Genomic DNA, 26,332 nt, shown 5'->3' with positions numbered 1-26,332 from the left:
AGAAAATCTATTTTTAAATATACAGTGCCCTTATAACTCCCATAAAATCTGGCACTTAAATATGCCTTGAGATTGAGATGCATTTATAGAATCCAGACTTCATCTGACATGAACCAATTTACAGTCAACTGCCTCTCTGGATTGGTTTAGTCAAGTTTGTGTCCTCAATGTTAGAGGAATATGGCCTTGAAGGGGTATAGCTGTTCTGGGGGGTTTTTTAAATCACAATTTTGCAGTAAGGGTTTAAACACATTTCCCCTCATTTCTTTCAAGTATTGAGATCTTTAGGGTTGAAAGGAGACACTTTAGTCTTTGAGTTGATGCACCCTTCTGTCTGGGAAAAACACCAAGTCTTGGGAAGGAAAAAGTGACAAAGCTGACTTTCTTGAACCAAGTAGTACCTTGAGATCTCGCATTCGACACAGTGGCATCCCAGAACCTTGCTATAAAGCCCCCAAAGAGGAGTATCACTCTCTGGATTAAAGTGATAATGGCTATCTTGAAAAAAGGAGCTTCTGATGCTCCTGTCTCTGCTATGTAATGATCACAGATTAAACATCGATCTGGATAGTAAAAAATAAATGCAGCCCCAGGGGAGATGCAGTGATGCCAACAATCGGGTCAAACAAAGAGCACCAAACAAATTTCCAATTGGGTATTAAGTTTACTCTCTAACTCCCAGTTTCTTAGGCAAGATGAGAAAACCAACATTGTCTACACAAGAGCAGAAGGACTCTGTGCATCTGTATTCCATTCCTGTCTCCCACAGGCAAGGTGCTATTCTCACTTCCAGGGGCTTTCTCTTTTTAGATAAAGCCAACATCTTCTTTCACTTTTCGCACAGGATGGCTGAGTCCCATCCTATAGAGGAAAATGGGGGTGATGCCTGAAACACAGTCACTGAGCAGCCATCCTCCTACACTAGAGATGACTCAAGTCCTAACGGAAACTGGTAGTAACAATAAAACTGGAGGAGATTGTAAGATTTCTTTTCATTTTTACTTGGAACCAATAAGTACTAATATCACCCAGGAGGATCTTCACTGTGATTAATGATTGACACTCTCCTCAGATCCTCCTAGGAACCAGCATGATACCCTTTAATGACTGACAATAACATCTCTTCACTGGGCTTCTGTGGTACAAATGCAGCCCTAAGATTGGGAAAATCACTGCATTTGGAGCTGGATGCAATCTTTGAAATCTAGCTAATTTTTCAGGGGCTGAGAGGTAAGGTGATTCAACCCACTTCTTTAGCTGGTTAACCTTAATCTGCTGGAGACAAGCAGCAAGGGAGCTGATACTGAGGTCAATTTTAACTGGTAACAGAGGCTGAAGTATGGGCTGCCCAAGCCCCTGCTGGACCAGTTAAACCCCCTGGCTTTGCGGATTAAAGCAACGGCTGTAACTAAATAAGAGAATTTCTTCAGTCATTATGTAGGGCGGTGATTCTCAGAGTGGGCCAAAGAAGGGCTCTTTAAGACCTTAAAATGATCCTAAACTAAAATTTTTCCCTTTGGTTCCTTTAAATGACAGCAAGTTATTTAACATATAACTAAAGATTACTAATAAGTCACCTTATACCAAGACAGTTAATTGGAATTACCAATTGGTATCCTTAAATTTGACAATTATTTGTGTTAACTGAGAGCTCTACTTAAGTTTACTAAGAATTAAGTTTAGCTGCTGCACAATGCTTAGGAACATTATAAAACTCCTAACTGAGCTTTGGAATTTCTGCAATTTGGGAAAAAGATGCTTTGTCACCAGTACGTTATCAATGAAGTCTTGAATAGGCTTTGACTTTCAGGCTGCTGAGATTCTTGTCTTTTAATTACAAGTTACTGCTAGTTTCATGTCATCATCATTAACCTGGTTTGCTATGGGTGGTGTGTGATGCCACCTAAGTGTTAAGAATACAGAACTGCATCAATATTAATTTCGGCTTATTATTTGGCTGCTCAGTGACTGTGTTTCAGGCATCACCCCCATTCTCCTCTGTGATTCAAATATAAAATATTCACACACCAATGGCTAAAACATATGAATATAATTTCTCCATTCAGTGACATTTCACTGGTGGTATGCTGCTCATTAATTTATGCTATTCAGATAACTTGCATCATATTATAGAAAGGTTAAGTGTAAAAAAATTCTTAACTTCAAAAAATAGAATTTTATCATAAAGAATCAATGTGTTTAAAGCTCATGTTGTTCTCAAACAAAAGCAACTTTACAGGTAATTCATACATGATATTAGTAATAAGTATAATGCAACTTGTTTATTTTGCTTCTCACTAGTCTTTATCAGTCAATATTTTTTTGAAAGTGATTAGTGGAAGGGAAGAGGAATATAAAAGTTTGAGAAACACTGCTTAAGAGTTGTGTTCAACCTCCTGAGGTAGGAGGAGCATGGCGTCAAAAAAGGCTAAGGCAGGTGTACTCCTCTTTCCAGTTCCCAGGCTTGAACTTAAGTTCTAATGCTCTCTTTTACTATTATAATGGGCTTCCACATAAGACTGTGTCTGAAAAAAAAGAATTCTTCAGTATTATTTCAGTGAATGAATGTGGTCACCACATTGTAATGCATGCAAAACAGTGTTTAAAGAAATGTAAAAGATATTTCTAAGAGTGCTACTTGCTTGGGAAGTTGAAAACAGTGTGGTTCCTCTACTGGAACAACTACTGATCTCATAAGAACAGTCTGAAGCAATTATTCTGGAACTCTGTGAGTCTGGACAAACACTTGTAATGTCTAGAGGAGTAATTGACAAAAAAAAGACTGGTATACTTCAGTGAATTTTGGCATTTTGTGTAAGGGCTACCATCCCCAACCCACCAGCCCCACAGCAGGTAGCTATGGGGATGGCTGCCCATTATTCTGGTGTGGCTTGCTGGTGCAGGGATGGACAAGAGGGACCTTGCCCTAAAAAATTAGGGTTGTATGTTTAGTTCTGTCTGGCAGTTCAATGAGGGGCTGGCACAGAGACTGGCCATTGTTTCAACTCTCATGAGCTGAAGTAGCTTCCTTGGTAGTGATGGTGAAGAAGATTTAAAAAGGCCAAATATTCTTTTTTTTTTTCTTCTCTTTTCTTCTTATCAGATCCAGGCATTTAAGAAAATCTGTCAGTTCACTGGCTGACTACAGAGATAATAGAATAGAGACTTCAGTGAACACACAAGGAATATAGTCCTTGAAAAACAGTTTAGAAAAGTCACGTAAACAAACATAACTATAACCTTTACCAAGTTACAATGGTGATTCTTGGGAAGGGGGAAGACTTTGATACAAAGAAACAGAAAAGTATGGCCCATTCATGCAAAAAAAAAAAAAAAACTGATAGAAATCATCCCTAAGGAAGCCCAGCCATGAGATGTAATAAACAAAGGCTTCTTTTAAATATACTTTTTGAAACAAATCATTGACCAAAAGAATTAAGGAAATCAGGAAAATGTATGAAAGAGTAGGGAACAGCAGTAAAGAGAAATCATAAAAAGGAAACAAATAGTAAGTACAACAAATGAAATAAAAAACTTACTAGAGGGATTCAACAGCATACCTGAGCAGGCAGAAGAATTAGTGAATTTTATAGCAGAGCAACTGAAATTACTTGAGTCAGAGGAGCAGAAAAAGGCAGTGGGATGATATGATTACTGTGCTCAAAGGAAAAAGAGCTGTCAACCAAGAATTCCATATCTGGCAAAACAATCCTTTAAAAATAAGGGAGAAATTAAGACATTCCCATGCTAGGGAAGTTCATCATTGGTAGGCCTGTCCCACAGGAAATGCTAAAGGGAGTCCCTTCAAGGTGAAACAGAAGTACACTAATGATAACTCGAAGCCATGTGAAAAAACATAGATAACTGATAAAGGTAACTACATATTAAAGTATAAGTTACTATTATTGTAATTTTTTATACAAAACTCCTCTTTTTGTTTCCTGCATGATTTAAAAGACAAATGCACAAAACAATAATTATAAATCTATGTTAACAGGCACACAGCGTATAAAAATGTAGTCTGTGATTTCAATAACATTAAGTGGGGAAATATAGCTGGAAAGATTTGACGTATTCTATTAAAACCAAGTCAGTATCAATTCAAACTAAATTTAGGCTGTTAACTGTCATCCCTATGGATACCTAGCAAAGTTGCAGGGTACAAGATCAATACACAAAACCAGTTGTGTTTCAATATGCCAGCAATGAATAATCCAAAAAAGAAATTAAGAAAACAATTTCATTTACAATAGCATCCAAAAGAATACAATACCTAGGTATAAATTTAACCAAAGAGGGAAAGACTTGTATGCTGAAACTATAAAACATTGCTGAATGAAATTAAAGAAGGCCTAAATATGGAAGGCACTCATGTTCAGTGACTGGAAGACTTCATACTGTTAAGATGGCAACACTCCCCAAAGCGATCTATAGATTAATGCAACCTCTATTAAAATTTCAGTTGCCTTTTTTTGCAGAAATGGAAAAGCCAATCCTTAGATTCCTATATAACTGCAAAGGGTCCCAAAAAGTCAAAACAGTATTGGAAAAGAAAGTTAGAAGGCTCACATGTTAACAATTTCAAAACTTACTGCAAAGCTACAGTAATTTAAAAATGTGGTAGTAGCATAAGGATAGACATACAGACCAAAGGAACAGAACTGAAAGTCCAGAAATAAACCTCAACATTGATGGCCAGTTGACTTTCAAAGTAGATGACAATACTATTCAGTGGGGAAAAAGAACAGTCTCTTAAAAAATTATGCTGGGACAACTGGAAACCACATGAAAAATAAAAATGAAGCTGCATCTTCTATCTTATTCCAAAAATTAATTCAAAATGGATCCACAGCCTAAACATAAGCCTAAAACTATAAAACCATTTGAAAAATCATAGTGATAAATCTTCATGACCTCAGATTTGGCAATGAATTCTTAGTTTTAAAAAACTTGAACACACATTTCTCCAAAGAACATATACAAATATATAACAAGCACATGAAAAGACATCATTGAATTATCATAATGATCCAGCAATTCCACTCCCAGGGGTGTGTGTGTGTGTGTGTGTATAAACAAAAAATACATATATACATATATATACACATATATATATATACACACACACACACATACATACATATATATATATATATATATATATTTCCAGGAAAAGTTAAAATACATGTCCAGCCAGAAACTTGTATATGAAAGTTTATAGTAGCATATTTCATAATAGTCAAAAGAGGGAAACAACCCAAATACCTATCAATGGACAAATAGATTAATAAATTCTGGTATATAACAATGGAATATTATTTAACCAAGAAAGGAATGAAGTATTGATACATGTTACAATTTGGATAAACCTTGAAAACATTATGCTAAGCAAAAAAAGCCAGACACAAAAGGTCATATATGGTATGATTCCTTTCATATGATATATCCAGAATAGGCAAATCCACAGAGACAGAAAGAAGATTATTAGTTACTAGGGAATTGGGAAAGAGGGGAATGGGGAGTGACTATTTAGCGGATACAAGGTGTTTCTCTGGAGTGATGAAAATGTTTTGAAACTAGACAGAAAAAGTGGTTATGATACAAATAGGATCCTGCAGGGCCCACCACCCCTAACCTCTGACTCTTGTTTATAGCCCCATGTTACCAAGGCTATTGCCCCTGGGATCATACCCCTGCCCCTCCCTTGAATAGAAACCAATTACTCTTGGGGGAGGGGAGAGATGAGTGGTAGAGTGCCTGCCTAGAATGTACAAGATCCTGGGTTCAATCCCCAGGACCTCCATTAAAAAAAAAAAAAAGGTTATAAATAAACTTCATTACTTCCTCCCCTTAAAAAAAAAAATGAAGAAGAAACCAATCACTCTTATGTAAGTCTCAGATGGCAGCCACAAAGAGAAGAAACAAGAATTGGTTAGAACCAACTAAGCCCAAGATGGCGGAAGATTTGAAATTCCAGTGACCCTGAGCCTCATTATATGCTCATTGCAATGTATTAGCATGCTAAATGACACACCCACCAGCGCCATGACAGTTGACGACTGCTATGACAACAACCAGAAAATGCCATACACGGAGGGGAAAATAGGCGATTGGTTTCAGCACACATGATGGCAGAAGCTTCTAATAAAAAGTCCATGTGGCCCACCTGACCCGATGCTGTCTCAACTGGCCATCTTGGCTGAGAGCTCCCCGCTCCAGCACTTTTTTCTTTTTCTCCACTTGAGGGCTTTCTTGTTTTTTCCCTCCCCTTGAGCAATAAAGTAGCTTTTCACTTTGTCCCTCTGCCTCTGCTGAGAATCCTTTCACAGTTTGCAGCAACAATCCCCGCTTTGGTGGGCTTCCTAACTTAGGGATCTCTCTATCCGCTAACAGTTGTACAACATTGTGAATACACTAAACACAAATGAATTGTACAAAATTGTATGTTATGTGGTTTTCACCTCAATTGAAAACAAAGATTTAAAATCACTGTTACAGAGGTTGCTCAGTGGTCACTTTAAAAAGAATTGGCTCATGGTAGTATTTATCAAACGCAATCTCAAAAAATTGTTAAAATATTTATTTCTTCTTACCTGAAATGAGAAGCTTGATTTAGGAGGCAGCTATAGTCATCAGGAAGCTCTATCAAACTATTTCTTTTTCTCGGGTACCTAGAAATATAATTTAAAAGGCAATTTTATTTGAGTAAATAAGCCCACATCAAAAACAGACCAAGTAATAGAAGGAAAACTGTCTTAAAAATAACAAAAGGATTCATATTTGTATGAATGAAAAATGTTGCCTGCCATATCAGTAAACAAAGGATGTTGCAGCCATCAAGCCACTACTTTGGTGAGCCCTAAAGGAATTTAGGATGAAGACAAACCCCTCGGCCACTGCAGTTACCCTGGTGCACCCTGAAAGGACTCAGCATGGGAAAAAAGGATACAGGCCCTAGACAGCTCAGGTGCATATCAAAGGAATGATTTCAATGAGCCTGGACTCTTGCATCTTCCTGGACTAGGAAAGTGCTAAATTCATTAACTTCAGATAACTGGTTTTCTTTAATTAACAGTAATCTTTTTATGTTCAGACTACCCAGTCTTTGTTGGAAAAACCCCCTATATATCCTGGCTCCTCCCTTATCTCTTTGGAGCAGTTCCTCAGAGCTATCTGAGAAGCTGCCTCCCAGGCTTGAAGTCCTCAGAAAATTCACCAAATAAAATTTAATTCTCAACTTTTAGGTTGTGCATTTTGTTTTAGTTGACACTTGCAATCCATAGTAATTCACACTGTTGACTAGATTAAATCTAAACTTTTCAGCCTAAAATTCCAAATCTTTCATCAGCTGACCTCCTTTCCAAACCCAACTCTCATATTTCCTAAGACCAAATTGTTCCAGCTAGATTTCTATACTGTCGAGGAAGGTAATATAAAGTAGTGGTGGTTACAGGCATGTTGGTCATGGGCTGAATCTTTTCATTCCTTCTTATTTTGGGTATTGCCCCTCTGCAGCTGATGGGGTCTGCGGACTGGACCAGAGGTGAGAGGGTTAGAAAAGGGAGTCTAGGAACCTGGCTTTCAGAGACAAGCTTTGCACGTTTGCTACAAGTCCAAGATTTCCTAGTCAAAGTAATTCCTGATTGATTTTAAAACTGGATTTTTACTTAGGATCAAAATTAGGACAAGAACAGGTATGCCTCTTCAGATAGTTTGGGTAACTAAAAGAATGTCAGCAAGCTTTTGGGCTCTCTGTAGCATGTGATTTATCCATAGAGAAGATGCAATGTCCTTCCTTAAGTTAATACATTTAAAATCTTTTAAATGTGTACATAGTACAGAAGCACTGGTCTCATGTATCTCAAGTAAAAGCATATAGCTACACTTTTTTTGCACGTTGGATTAAAGTAACTTCCATCAGGAACGAACATCAGTCTGTTTTTAACCAATATTAAAGATTGTCAGAGCAAATGTTTATGTTTTTGAAGTATATTTTCATCACTGGTTACAGTTTTAAGTAGAAGCTGACTGCCTTTTCACAGCCGTAAATAGAATTATAAGTGCTGTTCCAATTTTGGTGTGCAAAATTTCTTTTTAAACGTTTCCTTAGTAATACACTGAAATACCAACAATAGTTTGAATTATGTTCTGTAATCAAGTATTAGTTAATTATTTTAGTATGCACCATTTTAGAAAAATGTCAATTTTTAAAATTTATTTTTGTTGCTAGGATTTTTTTTTGAAGCTACATTAATGTCATTTCGGGGGGGGAGGGTATAGCTCATTGGCGCAGTGCACACTTAGCATGCACAAGGTCATGGGTTCAATCTCCAGTAATTCCATTAAAAATTAACAAATAAAAACCTAATTACTCCTCCCCAAAATAAATTTTAAAAAATAAATAAAGAAAGTAATTTCATTTAAAAAAAAAAGTAGTGGTGGTTAAGGACACAGCCTTTGAAATCAAACAGACCCAGTCACAAATCCTAAATCCTCTGACACCAAAAAGTTGCTGAACCTAATGCTGTATTATCCTGGACTTTAAACTAAGAATAAATATATTACACTTTCTTAATCATAAGGCACACCATTAATTTAATAACACATTTTGGGAGGAGGGAGGGGGAAAAACATAAAAGACTCACGATGATTTAAGAAATGTTAAATATGAATAACAGTATCAAGAAGCCCCAAAGAGCTGTTGAGAACTCAGTAAGATATTCAAGTGAAACACAATATACTTAATACTTGATATATGTTCACAAATGTTATTATTCATTCTCACCAGACTGATACAATTAAAGCCTTGCATGCTAGCCTTGGGGAAGGTCATCTGAATAATAGGAAATTCTCTCCTCAAACCTCAATCAATTCAAATTCTACAATTCCTTCTGTGTTCAGTAAAATTATTTCCTCTAAGCCTAATCTTGCATAATTGAGAATCTTTACTCTTTACATTTCTATAGAATTAACAGTATATTCCATACATTATTATACTTTATCTTTTGTCTTGAATTTATGAGCATAATTAGGTTGTAAATTACCCATGACCAAAAGCTGTATGTTTTATGTCCTTTAACTCTCCCAGAGTATTTAGTACCATGCTGGGGAAATAGATGTCTAAAAGGCACACAACGATCTGAAATATAGGAAAAACTGTGTAAGATCAATAGTCCTAAAGTAGCTACTCATCTTTTAAACCTTCTTTTTCCTAGTCATGTGAATACTACTGAATCTGAGCACAGAGGGTGGGATCTATAATTTCTAAATCACTGAAGATGGGTTAAGGAGTAGGCAACATAAGCACATTTAAGGAGAAGGTGAAAGGAGCTCAAAGGGTGAAAACACAGGAGAAAAGAAGGTGGCAAATGCACAAGGTCTCATAATGTTAGCCTTAGCCATTAAAAAGTGGTACTAGTGGTAGTATTTAAGGCTGGGGGTCAATTCCTCTTTCTGTTTATTGATGTGATTCAATCTGAATAAGAATGAGAGACTGTACCTGATACAAACCAGGTCCTGGGAGGGATGCAATGAAGATAAGCACGCAGTTCTAGCCCTTGTTGAGTTTACCACTTAGTGATTTACGGTGCTGGCCAGGACACATGCACACATATGTGAGCACACACACAAGGGGGATGTATTAGGATAGGCTTCAGGGAGAACGCAGCATTTGAATTGGTCCTTGAGCAGGAGATGGATTTCAAATGGAGCCATAACTTAAGGGAGACAGGAGGGCTGAAGGAAGTTTTGCTGGGTAGTGTCTAAGCATCAGAAAGGAAGGGAAGGGGAGGAGGGAATAGTTGTATTTGTATCTTTATTCTCAAAAGTAAAAAAAAAAAAGTGGTTTATATGAATACTGAAAAAATGGTTTATATGAATCTTCTCATTTTAATACAATAGCAGCTCCAAGACATCATCTCTTTCTTTGCCTTTTAATAGGTATGCACTAGCTTAAGGAACAGGAGCTGGTGGTGTCAAACAATTAAGAGGGAAAGGACAGCCACTCCAAGAAAAAAATCAATTGTGGGAAGAATGTAATTTTTGGCAAAGACTAACAGAAATGTAAGAAACAATGTGCTGAGAATGAAGATGGCAGACTAGAAAGCATGCTAAATAACCGACTACATTCAGAAACACAATTTGTAGATGGGGAAGGACTGAGAAGTAAAACCAACCTGACTACAGCGCTTTTTTGCTTCAAACAGTTTAGTAAGGCGGGGTCAGCACACCACCTATACGGAGAGTGGAGAGAAAAACCAAATGGGTCACCACAACTTCAGTGCAATATTCATTGATCCATTCTGTCGAAATCTCTCTGTCCCTTCTTTCCATGTGCCCCCTGCTGGACTTCTTTTACCCTATGTCTTGCCCCCTTTTCTTCTCCTTTTCTTGTCTCCGTTTCTTTTTTTCTGTCTTCCTATTTATTCCCCACTTAATTTATTTTTTAAAGAATTTATCTATTACTAGAAAAACAGAAGCCATTCTGAGTATTTTAACAGGAGGGAGTTTAATACCAGGAATTGGAAGTAAAGGTGACGGAAGGGCTGAGAAGCCAATCAGGAGACAAAAAGGCAAGGCAACCCAAAGATTGGCCAGTAACAGGAAGCTACCTTTCCCAGGCTGGAGGAACAGAAGAAAATAGCGGTATTGTTGGAGTTCAGGAGCTAGGGTCACTGGTAGATACTAGAACTGCAGGACACTTGTCTAGCAGGAACTGGAGCCAGAGAAGGACTGTAGCCACTGCTAGAGATGCCTCACAAGGCAGAGAGGTGGCCTAAACACAGGCTTCTCTCTTCCTCCCAGCCTCCAGCAGCCTGCCAGTGCCTCCCACAGGCTGAATTCAGGCAGAAGCTAACTGACAAGGGAGACTGGGGAACAATGGCTACAGGAGTCAGTCCCCTGCCTTTCAGAGCAGAGGATGAGGAAGGGCTCTGAGGCAAGCAGAGCCAGGATTGGTACAGACCTTCTATTTCAAAGGTTGAGTTTTTAACATTAAATTAGAATAGCAAGTTAAAAATGTATCGACTCCAAGAATATAAAAGTAAAATTAATATAAACTACTGTGATTGTACTCAACACAAGCATGATACTGATTTTTTTGGATCCATTTAATTAATTTTCAATCACACTAGAGATCAGAATACCTCATGAGAAATAAGAAAACACAGAAAAGAACCCAAGAGAAGAGGTGAGAGCAGAGAAAGGTGGCAGGAGATGGGCAGATATTCACTCGAATCCTGACTTGGGCATGCAGGGGAAGAGACACTGATTAAGAAAAAGGAGAAAGAAAAACGCAGGAGACTGAAAAGACAACGAAATCATGAGTGTGATATTGTGACTGATAATGTTAAAAAAGAAACAGCAGGCCCAAAATGGAGTTACTTGTGCTAAGCCATGTCACCAAATCCAGACTTCATACCTAACCTAAGTGCAATTTCAATCTTCCTCAGAAAAGAAATCTTTACCAGTCAGTCTGGAATTTCCTGGTCAGCACCAGAGAGGTCATCTGCCTAAGAGACACTTTTATCCTGTAAACACAGGTGACTTTGCTGGAAATAACCCTTTTTATTTATGACTCCCTTGTCCCATTTGCCCTCTGCCTATAAAAACCTCCTTTCTATTTGCTACTCATGAATTGTTTAATAACCAATTAGATCTTCAGGTTTACTCAGCTGAACTGTGTTTTTTAACAATAATAAGAAATACATATTTGGTCTCTGACCCAGTTCCTGGCATAAATGGGTCAGCACAACTTCAGCACAGAGCTTCCAAAACTTCTGGAATTTCCTAAATGAGAAGAATGAGAACGTGTCTTTTGTTATGTTAACGAAGTGAAGTTTGGACTTAAGAATGTGGGCTGGTAGCCTGAGAACTAACCTCGAGGGTTGGAACTTTCAGCCTTACCACCCATACACCATCCTCTAGGGAGGAAGAAGGGTTGGAGGTTGAATCAATTGCCAATGGCCAATGATTTAATCAACCACGCTTACAAAATAAAGCCTCTGTAAGAACCCCTAAAGGACAAGACGTGGAGAGTTTCCAGGCTGACGTACACATGTTGATTTGGGGAGAGTGGTGTGCTCAGAGAGTGCGAAAGCTTGGTTCCCTTTCCCCATACCTTGCTCTCTGCATCTCTTCCACATGGCTTTTCCTGAGTTATATTCTTTTATAATAAAATGGTGACCTAGTAAGTAAAATATTTCTCTGAGTTCTGTGGGCTGCTGAAGTTGCTGAAGTGTGTGTGTGTGTGCGCGCGCGCGCGTGTGTGTGTAGTGTGTCAGTTTTATAGGACTGAGCCCTTAACCTGTGGGATCTGAAGCTATCTCCAGCTAGACAGTGTCAGAATTGAGTTGAATTTAGGACACCCAGCTGAGAATTGCTTGTTGGATGTGTGGCAAACCCTACCCTACTGCCCTACCAACAAGTATTGGAATCAACGTCAGAAACTTTAATGGGGGAAATAAAGTAAGAGTAACACATTTAGAACCGATTAAAAAAAGACAAAGGAAAACAGTAGTGGCAAAGATAGGGTAAGGAGACTAGAAGTTTGAAGGGTAGAGTGATCTGAAGGGCCAGTAAGCAATGGGGTAGAAAGTTTTAATGAAAGAAAGACACACTTCTCTATGAGAAATTTAACTGGATACATCTTTGATCTACCAAATGACTTTTTTTTCCTCCCCAGTTACCTTTCTGAGATGTGCACTACCATGTGAGATATGCTGCTGCTGTAGCCTCACTTGGGTTCTTTTGATACTTAACTGTGACTGTATGGTTGCTGATAACATGACTCCCCCTACGCCCTTGCCCCTATTTAAAACTGGGATGAGACAGCAGCCGTGGGAAAAATAAGCACAGTGAGTGGCAGTCAAGGTGGAACAAGCAGAAATTCCAGCTGCTCACTGCTGCTGGTCTTATTCCCGATTCCATCTGTTTTTGTCACTCCCTTCAATCAATGCTAATCAATCTAAAAGCTTAGCAAATAATTTTAATTTAAAATTTCCAAACTGTATAATAACCCAACAATGATATTTTACCCCCACAGTACCTCTGGAGGAGGGGCCTTACAGTATCCCAGTATTTCTGGAAAAGCAGGAACAAATTTGTGGGTAAAGATAAATAGCTACAGAGTGCACTGTACTCTCCTTCTGCAGAATCTGCAAGAAAAACATACATTTAATAAGCATGTTATTCTTACCTGATCAACCTGTTAACAGAGTTTCTTCATTGTTTATGCTCATTTCTATACTGTCTCTATATAGAGTGTATTTTGTACTCTATAAAACTATGGGTGATAAGTAAGACATAGTGATACTTTTAAATCCGATTGAGTCAATCTCCTGATCAGATTTCTCCATGGTCAAACCACCACAAAAATATAAAATACAAAAACCCCCTCTGTGGCATAAAGGCTGGACAGCATCTGCCGGTGGCTGCCTCTTAAACCTCATCTCCGACACCCTCCCCTGTTCACTGGGCTACGGCCACTCATCTCTACTATTCTTTGACTCTGTCAACCAAAGCCTTTACATTTACTGTCCCTTATGCTTAGGAGTACTCTTCCTTCAACTCCCTGCCCAGTTCTACTCCCTCTCTTTTTCCAGTGTCTCTGAAGGAGAAACCTTCTATGACTATCTATCTAAACGTGTTACCCACTCTGGCCCCAGCACTCTCTGTTCCCATGACCTGCTTTATTTTTCTTTGCAGCACCTATCACCATTTGACATTATACTATATATCTTTATCTGTTTGTTTATATTTGGTCTCTTCCCAATTAAAAAAAAGGACTTTATCTTATCCACTATACCAACTAGATAATGTATGATTTTTTTAAGTGTTTTTTAAGTGTTGCATTAATTTATTCTAGCCACATGGAAGGAAGCATCAGGACTGGGGAGGAAGCCTTCTCTCCAGTACTCATTCTGGGAAATGAAATGTGTTAAAGTTTGAAGACATTCAAGTATCTTTAATACATCTTTTCTAGGAAACTTACAATCCACACTATATGATATTAATAATAGGAAGAAAAACTAACATATTGAGAATTTAATAATTTTTATGACCAAGGTTAAGTGTTCATGTATGTTATTTAATTTCCAAACTGCCTTGCGTTTTTTTATCTGTTTCATAGATGATGAAGCTAAGGCACAGAGATGAAGATACCCAAGGATATATAGCTAGCAAGCAGAATATAAAATCATAATTTGAATCTAGATATAACTTATAATGGTCTCATGATGAGCAGAAATTTACACTTTGGATTGTTAAACCTTTTTTCTTCTATGCTTAGTGCCTTTTTTTCTCTAGGAAAGCTTTGCTTACCTCAAAATAGCCAAGATATTCTTTATGATCTCTTCTAGAAGCTTCTTGGTTCTAGTTTTTACAATACATGATTTAAAAAAAATGAAAACAGCAGATCTGTACTGACAACCACAAGCTACTTGGAAAGTAACATCTTATTCATACAGGCTCAGAATAAACCGAGATTTAATGAACCCTACGAAACTGAGTTCAAGATAGAGAAGCTGATAGCCAGTAAAGCTGACCTGAGAAAAGGACAAAAGGAAGAATCTCTGAGCAACTCTGGTGATTCTTCCAAAATCATACAAACCTTCTGATTTTTAACCATACAAAGCCACAAGGAAGCCTCTCTACCTGGATCTAGATTTAAGGCAAGTAAAGGAGAAAGAAAATGAGTCTCTTACTCAAATATACACAGTCTTGGTTTGTTATGATAGGACTTTCCTACCAGCATTTTAATTCTTTTCTAATAGATATAGTCATATGTTCAAATTTCAAATAACAGAATATACAATAAAAATCTCCTCCTACCTAGCCTAACAGTTCTCTTCCCTTAAAGGCAACCTATGCCTTTAGGTTCTTGTATAACCTGTCTGTTATATTCTGCATGCTGGCATTTACAGGCTCGAGTATAAAAGCTGTACATAGACAGGAGCCATGACAAGGTTTTGCAGATTATGAGGCTAATGTGGTTTTTAGCCTCATCTTTTACCTCCACCAGGGTGGGGACACACATGTTTGCAGTGGACACTGATGAAAGAGGTGAGGAATGAAGATGTGCTTCTGCCTCTCTCACTTTGCATACTGGAGATTGAAGGTAAGAAAAAAAGTCTCTTATTTACCTCTCTGGGCTTTCATTTTCCTACTTACTGGTAAGCAGTTCTTCAGGTGGAGTTACTCCAAGTAAATAGTGGAAAAACAATGCCGCACAGCGAAGGTAAGGGATGATGCCATTCTTCAGTGAGACCCATAAATACCAGCCAGGAATGCCACACCCAATGCAGCTAAGAGGCAATAATCCCAAAACAGAACAAAATACTGGTCAGATCAAAACTTTGTCTAGATTGTAAATATATCTCCTTTCAAAAACATAGCTAAGCATTAAATAATTTTTTATCCATTTAATTTTTAAACTTTTAAAACAAAATATTTAACTAGCTATAGCTTCAGTCTTTAAATTTCCTAATAGTTTCCTAAAGAGTATATAAATCTTGCATGTTTTATTTACCATGTAGATCTTTAAGGCAAAGAACTTTCTTCTTTTCCTAGCCTTTGTAATGAAATGTGGAGCAAAGAGATTTATCAACAACTAACCAAAGCAGAAGTTAATTTAAAAAAAGAATTAATACTTTCCTGATTTCTGTATTAAAATTGGTGATGTGCAGGGTGGTAAAACTAATCTATATGACACTATAATCATACAACACAAAGAGTGAACCTTAATGTAAACTATGACTTTAGTTAATAACAATGTACTGGCTCATCAACTTAACAAATGTACCACACAAATGCATGATGTTACTAATGGAGAAACTGATTGGGGAAGGGAGTAAATGGGAAATCTGTTTTTTGTTTGTCTTTTTGATGGAGGTACTGGGGATTGAACCCAGGACCTAGTGCATGCTAGGCATGCGCTCTACCACTTTTCTATAAACCTTAAACAGCTCTAAAAATTTAAGTCGATTAACTTAAAAATAAACATACACATACTCAGTACCTAAACTGGAAAAAAAACTGACTGATGAAGAAGATGAAAACAAAGAGGGGAAGCTGGTATCAGGTGAAGAAGTTCAGCAGAGCACTCCTATTGCACTTTTGGTTTTAACCTCTGCGTTGCCAATGTATTTCACATATGACTTAGAGTAGCCTTGAAAAACCTCTAATTAGCTAAGTGCGTCAACTGTATGGAATGCTTTAAAAGGACAACCTATTTTCTACTTTCTACATTTATTTAACTTCTAACTGATGCATACTGTTAAAATTCTATCATCTTTTGCCTATGTTGCCAGAACAGTTTAAAGAGCAAAAGATGTGTCAAAACTTGTTTCAGTCTCAGAAACAAATAAATGGGTAGCTTTTCTTTGTTGTTATTTCAAAAGACGTTAACTGATTTTTAAAAACTGGAATTAAAACGGTTCAAAAGTTGCACTGCCAAACACTGAACAAAGATGTGGAATTATAAAAATAATATTGAAATAGACTGCACTAATGGACTGCTACTCACCCACTTGTATACTGAGAAACTTCTGCCAAGAAAGAAGATGCAGAACGGGCCTCTTCACTCTCTTCTTGATTCTGAGCAAGGGGGCGGTCTGAAAAAGAAATTCTGAAAGATAAATCTACTAATTTGCTATTCAGCTTATCAATTATACCTCAATTTCATGGTTCCAGGACAATAAGTAGTGTCAATTCAACTGAGGTTCTTACTTTGTTCTCAGTCTAAATAGTTGATTCTGAATATTAAAACTGTTAGGTAACCTTTATCAGTATGTTAGCTGGAGAAAACACATAGGGCAGAATCACAATCTTGCTAAACATGACATTTAAAAAAGTATTTACCTCATTATAATACAACCAGGTAAATAAATTAGGTCATCTACCTGCTCTGGGTTCCTAGCAGTCTTAGCCAGCAGGAAGAAATTCAACATCTAGAAAGGGAAGTAGGTTCCTGTCTTGCCTTCTTGCTCAAGCAAAGAGAGACACACATAAAAAGAACCTTGTGGGGTCATTTTCCTCCATAATCTATTCTTAACCCTTAGGAGGACTATCCTAAACCTTTCTGGCAATGTCAACTCTCCTACTTGAGTTAAAATTCTGGGTAAGCCACTGAAGTTCTCTGAACTTTTATTGTATTAAAACGGGGATAAACATGATTACTTTTCAGTCTGCTGTGAGGGATGGTTACAGCACATCTGAGTAGTACTCTTTTATTTTAAAAATGCTTTGTTTATACATTAATCCATCTCAGAAGCCATGATTAAAATTACCCTGAGTCTCTTTCCTTAAATAGTGCCAGCTCTTTTCCTTTGTCAATTAAAGTCTCTTTAGGAAGGATAATTTTTTTTAAAGGAAAATATATCACGAGCTCATACTGATATTTCCAGTTTAAATGCAAGAATCTGACATTTGTATATGACTAATTTTTTGGCTTGAGGTAATTTTACATGCAATGAAATGCACAAATATTAAATGCACCATTTTATGAGTTTGGTGAAATGCATGCACTCACGTAACAAGATCTTTTAAAATTAATTTACCTTTGTTTTTTAAAGCAGTTTTAGGTTCACAACAAAATTGAGTAGAAAGCCCAGATTTCCCATATATCAACTTTTCCCAAATACCCACCATTTCCCCTGCTATCAGCACCACTGAGTTATTGCCCTAAAGTCCATAGTTTACACTAGTGATCACTCCTGGTGTTGTGCATTCTATCCATTTTGACAAATGTATAATGAAACGTATCCACTATTGTAATATCCCACAGAGTAGTTTCATTGCCCTAAAAATCCTCCGTGCTCTGCCTGTTCACCTCTCTCTCTCCCCTAACCCCAGGCAATCCCTTATCTTTTTACTGTCTCCATAGTCTTGCACCTTCCAGAATGTCATATAGTTGAAATCATACAGAACGTAGACTTTTCAAATATGTTTCTTTCACTTAGTAATACGCATTTAAGGTTCCTCTACACTTTTTCATTGCTTGATAGCTCATTTGTTTTTAACACTGAAGAATACTCTATTGTTTGGATGTACTATAGTTAATTTATCCATTCACAAGGATACATGGGTTGCTTCCAAATCTTGGCAATTATGAATAAAGTTGCTATAAACATCTGTGTGCAAGTTTTTGTGTAGATCGAGGTTTTCACTTCATTTGGGTAGGCATCAAGGAGTGTGATTGCTGGACTGTATGGTAGAAGCATGCTTAGTTTTGTAAGAAACTGCCAAACTGTATTTCGAAGTGGCATGGACTTCACTCCCGTCAGCAATGAATGAGAGTTCCACATTCTTGCCAGTACTCAGAGTTGCCAGTGTTAGGGATTTTGGCCATTCTAATAGATGTGCACTGGTACCTTGTAGTTGTTTTAATTTGTAATTCTCTAATGACACCTGAAATTGAATATCTTTTCATATGCTTAACAGACACCTGAATATCTTCCTTGGGAAGGTGTCTGTTCAGGTTTTTTGCCAACTATTAATAAGGCTGTTTGTTTTCTTACTGTTGAATCTTAGGGGTTCTTTGCATATTCTGGATAACAGTTTTTTATGTGTCATTTACAGATACATTCAAACAGTTTGTGGCTTATCCTCTCATTCTCTTGATCTATATTTTGCAGAGCAAAAACTGAATTTTAATGAAGTCCAACTTATCAACTCTTTCTTTCATGGATCATGCCTTTGGTGTCATACCTAAGAAGTCACTGCATATTCAGGGTCACCTAGGTTTTCTCCTATGTTATCATCTAAGAGTTGTATAGTTTCATACTTTACATTTAGGTCTAGAATCCATTTTCAGTTAATTTTTGGGAAAGGTGTAAGGTCTGTGTGTCTCTGTCTTACATGTGGGTATCTAGTTATTTCAGCACCATTTCGTGGAAAAGACTGTCTTTGCTCCATTTGTCTTTGTTCCTTCATCAAAGATCAGTTGACAGTATTTATGTGGGTCTACTTTGGGGCTTTCTATTTTGTTCCATTGATTCATTTGTCTGTTCTTTCACCAATAACATATTGTTTTGATTCCTGTAGCTTTATAGTAAACCTTAAAGTCAAGTAGTGTCAGTCCTCTGACTTTGTTCTTCTCCTTCAATACTGAGTTGGCTATTGAGTCTGCTGCCTTTCCATATAAACTTACAATCAGTTTGTTGATATCCAAAAAATAACTTGTAGGGATTTTAACTGAGATTATTAGGTTTTTATTAACTCTTCTGAATTTATTCTTGTGCCTTTCTCATTATACTGAAAATCTGGTTCCTAATGACATTAACACAACCACTTACTTGGTTTAGCCTAAAAATTACCTAAAATAATTCAAAATAACAAATACCACTAATTGAGTTCAATTTAAGATTTTTAAAATAGTTCTTCCATTATCAGAATATATCCTACTAGAAAAGTACAGTTGAAATACTATATTTTAAAGTTATCTAAGTAATTATTTTCTCAATATGCTTGTTATAGTTAGGTTTTTTCCAATTGTTAAAAATTATTTTAACCATTTGATTTTTTTTACTTCAGTATAATTAGGGTTCTAAAATCAAAACTACATTTAAAAGACATTCACAAGAGTCTTTGCTCAAATCCTTATACTCTTTACCTTGTCCTAGAAGTAACTCTTTTTAATTAGTTTTTGGTTTATACTTCTGTTGTTTAATTTATAAAAACTGTAAGTAAATATGAATTTATGTAAGCACGTATATGCATAAATACACATAAATGTCTTACACAAAGGTATTATACTATAACTACTGCTCTGTACTCTACTTTATTCACTTGATATTACATCCTGGAGCTCACTTCTTCAATAAATCTTGCTCATTCCTTTTTATAGCAGCACAGCATTCCATTATAAGAATAGATCATAGGTTATTCAACTAATCTCCCAGTTTCATGCTATTCCAAATAATGTCACAATGAACAATCTTATGCTTGTATTCTTTCATATTTTTGTCAGCAGAGCTTTAGGGTAGATTCCTAAAAGTGGGGTTGGTGGGTCAAAAGATAAATGCATATGCTAATTTTGCTAGATATTGTTCTAAGGTACTTTAATTATCTGTCCTCTAAAGTATTTGAACTTTCAGTATCACTGATACTCAAGACCCGACCCGACTTTGCTTTCTATTAAGAGCTGAGTTTAAAAGGACAAATATATCACAATTCCATGATGTTATATTACTTATGTATCCTCAAATGAACATTCGTCCAGAAAATACTGAGTTCTTACTGGGTATAACAAAAGTTGCTAGACACTTGAAACTTATGAGGAAAAGACTTTGAAATCTGAATGTTCCCTATTCAAGTCACTTACAATAGGGATGAAGGAGCAGGGAGAAAGGAGAAGCAGGGAAAGGAATAGAACAAGAGTAAGCTATAAATATAAAATAAGATACTGTGTGATAAGTGCTATAAAATGAATAAAGTTCTATCATTCTAGCTGGAGGAATCAAAAATGGTTTCATAGGCAGGCTTATCAAAAGGCTGCAAGTATTTAGGTACAAACAGTGGAGAGACTAATTCCCGATCTTGACATTGGGGAATCTGAAGGAAAATAAAAAAGAAAAGCAGGTCCAAATCGTCTCCCTGTATACCTAGAAAGCAGCCACAAGTTGGAGGGTCAAGTGGTTTAGTTAACTATTCCTGTCTCTGCTCTTCTACCTTTCTGTTTAAATAGCATCTGTAGGGAAGCAAATGAACAATCATTCAACAAGAGACGTAATACAGGACTTAGAAGTACATAATAGGGTTAATCACAAGCATCATTAATTCTGCCAATAAATCATGGCCAAATGTTATTTATAGTTAACAACTGATGAGGGCTTTACCTGTGTCTATGGTAAGAAGTATCTGAAGCATGTGTGCCATGGTGATCAAATGGAAGAGATAAAGGTGGTTATAGGAAGAACTAACTGGTGAAGGCTGCAGATCAACAGCGTCATCCCAGTACAACGATGGGAATGCTAACACAGCACCCACCTATGAGAGAAAATGGACATGAACGTGGGTAACAACAAAGACCAAAATAAGTTAATCTCATAAATGTAAAGATCACCAGATCCTGCACTGTGTTGGTGCGGTTTTTTAGTAACCACCATATTTTTCCTAATTTTCAAAGGGATATTTTAGAATATAATATACCATAAATAGAGGGGAAGAAGTCATCACCAAACAGATTCATCCCTTTACTAGGCTGAGTTATTCTAGTTCTAGGTAGTGGTCTCAACCCTGTGGTTTTAGAAGATTCAACATTATAACAACTTGGGGAGCTCTTAAAATAACACTGACACACAGGCCCCACCCCAGTACAACCAAATCATAATCTCAGGGGACAGGGCCCTGTTACCAGCATTCTTTTCAAGGTTCCCCCAAGAGATTCCAAAGACAGGGGTGACAACCACTGGGGAGAAGATACTGGCTAATATTGCATCCACAGACTCCATGCTCTCAACCTCACCATTGCTCTTTCTAGAGAACTTGTTTTGAAGGAATGGAATCATCACAGAAATGGAAAACCTTTGCAAGAAACTCACAAAACAGCTGCCACCCAACTATAGGTGTTATCGGGTAGCTTAGATGTGTCCATGGCCTGGTCCCTATCACAAATAATTAATGACTTTTAAGATAGCTCACACCATCATTCATTGCTTATAATGTAAACAAGATGAGAAAAGGAGGGAGGGGGAAAGCAGATATTACCTAAATGTAATTAACTAGGATAAGACCCATTACAAAGTAAAGGGTAAATGTGGCTTCATTTTTAAAGTGATTTTAATGGTCTCAGTCATATTGGTATCTATCTATAAAGAGAATGGACAAAAGAGATTAAACTTTGCAGTATTAAAACCAACAATTTATAATCTTGAACAAAGAACATGAATTTGAATGAGGAAAACACATCAAATTATAAATCTGAGTGAAGTTTAAAAAAAATCTGAGCACTTACCAAAACATGAAATAGATCTATGGACAGAAGGCAAGGTGTATCTTCTGATTTTAAGTTAGGAAGAACAACTGAAAAAACAAACAAACAAACAAAAAAACTTAATGTAATTCAGTCAGTAATACAGCGATGTAGGTAAACACAATATAAGATATAAACATCTAAAACAAAAATATAACAGGGTTATAAAATACAGAAACTGGTACACCGGTACATCACACCTTTAAGATATGGGAACCATAACTGAAGATAAACTAAACTGAGAAAAGGCTCCTAAAAAGCCCTGAGTACAAATTAATGGTTGAAAGATAAGATATAGGAAGAAAGGGTAAATAAACTAGGACAACTGAAATAAGACATTGTTAAACAAGCATTTGCTGAATGAAAGAGATTACTGTTACACAACATTCCCAACCATTTCTTCCCCCTAACTATGTATTTCTAAATATTCTATGATACATAAAACACATGAAGAAATTTGGGGGTGGAGAGCAGGGAGGGCGTGCAAAGCAGTGTAAGTGAAAGGAGGTTAAAGGAGGATGGAGAAGATCCTCCTGAACAAGTTTAGGTAATGCTTTATAGGGGCTGATCAATGGAAGGAAATGCACACAGCTCAAAAGCTTTGTCTTTCTGATCTGGTCAGTCTCTAAATTCAGAAGTTAGGGAAAGAGTGACAAGGAAGTGAAATCAAGAATTCAGAACAGCAGTAATGGTTTGGTAGATACAAAATTGAGGAAATTAATTATATTCAATAAGGTTCTTATTTGTTAAAAATGAGGGAGAGAAGGCTTTTTTCAGACAAGGTCAATTTCTTCACTGCAAACCCAAGATTCTAAATACTATAAAAGTCAAGAGCACGGGCTTTGGAGTGATTAAAGAAATGTTCAGATATTGAGGTATGGGGAAGTCATTCAGGCTTATACATGAGTTAACTTGCATTTTATGCTAACCAAAACAGCCTGTTTGTGGCCTATCAAACATACATTGTACATCTGCTTCAATTGCTAAAGAAAAGGGCACATTGACCAGAAGTAAAAAATGTCTATGTTAAAAATAAAGATTAAATGCTCCCTTGCTGGAATGCCAGTGCTGGTATTCCCTCCACAGGTGCCAAGGCCTAACTGACTCCTTGTGTACATGCTGGTCTGTTTTTATTTATTTATTTTTTGAAGCCTTGAAGAAATGCATCCCTGACTTGTTTTATGTTCTTTGTTCTGACAAGATATAAAACAGTGCTGAAAACCATGTTTCTGGAGCAGTTTCTCAGAGTAATCTGGGAAGCTGGCTTCTGGGCTATAGTCCTCAGTTTAGCTCAAATAAAACATTTTTCTATTCCTATTATTTTTGTCAACAGGGGTCAGACAGAAATGGGATCCAGCACTGCCTGTGACTATTTGAATCATAGGCAAGCAACTTCACTTCTGTAAGTCTACAGTGTATTCAAAATTGTTGGGAGGTTCATTAAAATGTATATTAAAAGTACTTATCCTGAGTTTGGCATGTAGTAATCACTAAAAATACTATTAATATTGGCTTTATAAAACAAACTAAAGTGAGTCACAAGGTTCTATTAACTAGCTGTGTGTTCTTGATATGTCATTTGCTGCTTCTAGCCCTCACTTCCTCAAATTAAACTTTTTCAGTAATATTTCTGATATGCCAGTTAACACGTCCATGACACTACTTAAACTACCTACCTTATTTTCTTCTCAATGTTACAAAGTGTTTTGCTCCCAGGACACTGTAACAACCTCTAATCCCTAGTCCTGAACTGTATCACCTTTTCAGCCAATGGAATACTCTTGTCATCAAATTTTTCTTACAAGCAGTTGTGAGACTTTTTTTTTTCTGGCTACTAAATGTATTTATTTTAAAAGTCCTTTAAAATCAAGTTAATTTTTTGCATGCATATTTTCACCTATAAGTAAAGTCTTCTGTTTATGCTAAATGAAATGTCTCAGCAAAACTTCTGTGATACAGCAGGAAAAGCACAGGCTTTACGGTCAGGCCTGGGTTCAAATATTAGTTCTGCCTCTTACTGGTTTTATGAACTTGGTCAAGTCATATAACCTCTGTGCCTCAATTTCTTCATCTGTAAATGGGGAAAATGAGAATTTCCTTGAAGGATGGTGGTTAGAAGAAATGATTATATAAAAAGATCCCTATACAATTTCTGGCACATATATGGCACTGAACATTGTATGTCCTATTGCTACTGTAGAATCAATATATTAAAACAATATTCATCACCTTTCACACACACAGCTCTTAATTGTGGACTTCCTATTTCTCTCAATAATCTTGTTATTCATTTTAATTCACCATCTTTTGTCAGCCCAGCCCATCCTAATTCCCTCCCTAATTTATGTTACTACAATAGGTATGTATGTTATCTCTAATTTTTCCTTTTTCTAATACAACCTATACAATATCAAATTAACCCTAGAATACTATTGCCCAAAACATTTCAAAATTTCTGAATAACCTAAAGGATAAAGTTCAAATCTCTCACTGGGGCATTTAAGATCCTCTATTTTTATCATAACAACTTAATTCCTCTCTATCTCTAGGTGCTCCTCCTCCTATCAGACTCATCTATTTGAACATACCACCTGCTCTCCACGTCCTCAATCTCTGTTCAAATTATGCAATGTGCTTAGAAAGCTGTCTCTGTCCCGCTCACCTTGTCTTTATGTATCCCCTACTAGAGGACACACATCAGAGCCCCATAGTGATCTCTTCCTATCTCAATTCTTGAAGCACATATTTTTACCAGCTGACATTTAGCTACTTTATAATGTCAGTCTTCACAGAGGTTCTGCCTCTTTAATTCACTCATAAGTCTTATAATGGCAGGGACAATATCTTATTCCTCTATATATAAGTTTATAACCTAAACATCCTGAAAATAAAGATTTTTCCTGCTAATAAATTTTCACATGACAGACTTTTACATCAAGGCACAAAGCTACATTACAAAGCAAAAGCACATCACTTCTGCCAATTAGAGATTATGCACTATTATTCCGGCCTCTGCCATTTCTGATGATATCAAATAGTCTCCTTGTTTGGTGCTTATTTTGGAGGTGTTTTAAACTTTATAAATCCCATAAAGTGTGATCAATGTAAAAGCTGGGAGATTCTTTGGAAGTGCTGGTAAAACAAGGTATCCAAATTATAACTGGAATGAAAAGAGATACCAAAAAATTAAAAAAACAAAACCAAAATATTACTATGCAAATAAAATAAACTATTAACAATACAAAGAGATCCTAAGAATGAGAGGCACATATAATATACACAAAATTCTGGGTCTGTGCAACTGACCAATAAGAGAAAAAGTAAATGAAAAAAGGGAAAAAAATTAAGTGTGAGGCTGGGGAACAGTATTAATATTAGATTCCTATCAGCATGAGGTTAATTCAGGAGATAGCTGGAAGTTAATTTGAAAACATAAAGGCTTAGCATGGTGGCAGTTCTAAGGAAATTTAGGCAACCATGGATGAAGCCATGGAAACTCAAGGTCATCAGAGTGAGCAGAAAGCTGCCCAGGAGGAGCTCCTTGTGGGGGTTAATAAGGAGGAAAGTGATCTGTTTTAATAGACTTTTAAGGTTAAGTAGGTAGTCAATTTGGGGATGGGGTGGAGCCTGCTAGATCAGCTAGAAAAAAACTATGCTTGGTTTTTCAAACCTTAAAAAAAATTTAGGGACTCTCTTATTCGGTAGAAATATATTTAGGAAGTGTAAACTTAAACCCCTTTACCTGTGACATACTTAAGTTATGAACAAATAGATTTATAAACAGTCCTTTTTAAGCCTGACCTGTTACGTGCAGATGAGCTCCTATAGTACAAATGCCCAAACGGAAATGCAGATAACCAAAATGAAAGCCAACTCATTCCACTACTGCATAACCTCTCATCTTTCCTCTTATATTTATACTAATTCAGAGCACTATATAAGCTTAATTTCTAGCTTGTTAAAATCTTAAAAAAAAAATCTGTCTCTCAAAGAAAAGGGCATGCATGGGAATGCGGTCTAAGATGACCACACTTAGCATTTCTATTATTTTTACATGACTCTGACTTTGATACACACCAGCAAAATTAAACATATCTTCAAATGATCTATCTACATCATTGCTCCCTTTTCCAACCACACTGGGATACAAGGATGTTAGTGATTGTGGGTACTGGCTCAAAAGACCCCAAGGTAGATATAATGGACATAAGTTGACAACATTTGGAAAATACTTTGGTTTTAAAAGTAAGATTACAGGTATTACAGGGGAAGGTATACACGTTTGGTTTTATTTTTTGTTTTTTTCTTTTGTAAGGCTGCTATAGTCAGTGTTCAAAATTAGCAGAGTGTGTAGTTTCCTAA

At 36.6% G+C, this 26,332-nt stretch overlaps 1 protein-coding gene across 1 annotated transcript in view; it reads right to left on the bottom strand.

Moving 5' to 3' along the window:
* UBR1 (ubiquitin protein ligase E3 component n-recognin 1) overlaps window positions 1-26,332 on the bottom strand; it is a 113,453-nt gene that overhangs the window by 3,539 nt on the left and 83,582 nt on the right. Inside the window, exons 38-44 of the mRNA XM_031672882.2 lie at window positions 21,953-22,020; window positions 20,835-20,985; window positions 16,523-16,610; window positions 15,169-15,302; window positions 13,046-13,154; window positions 10,176-10,232; window positions 6,594-6,671 (exon numbers count right to left, since the gene is read on the bottom strand). Coding sequence (XP_031528742.1) covers window positions 6,594-6,671; window positions 10,176-10,232; window positions 13,046-13,154; window positions 15,169-15,302; window positions 16,523-16,610; window positions 20,835-20,985; window positions 21,953-22,020 — 685 coding nt within the window. The remainder of the gene's footprint in view (window positions 1-6,593; window positions 6,672-10,175; window positions 10,233-13,045; window positions 13,155-15,168; window positions 15,303-16,522; window positions 16,611-20,834; window positions 20,986-21,952; window positions 22,021-26,332) is intronic.

Source organism: Vicugna pacos, chromosome 6, assembly GCF_048564905.1.
Source record: "Vicugna pacos chromosome 6, VicPac4, whole genome shotgun sequence".
NCBI lineage: Eukaryota > Metazoa > Chordata > Mammalia > Artiodactyla > Camelidae > Vicugna > Vicugna pacos.
Note: the sequence above shows the minus strand (reverse complement) of the source record. Positions and strands in the feature narration are given on the sequence as shown.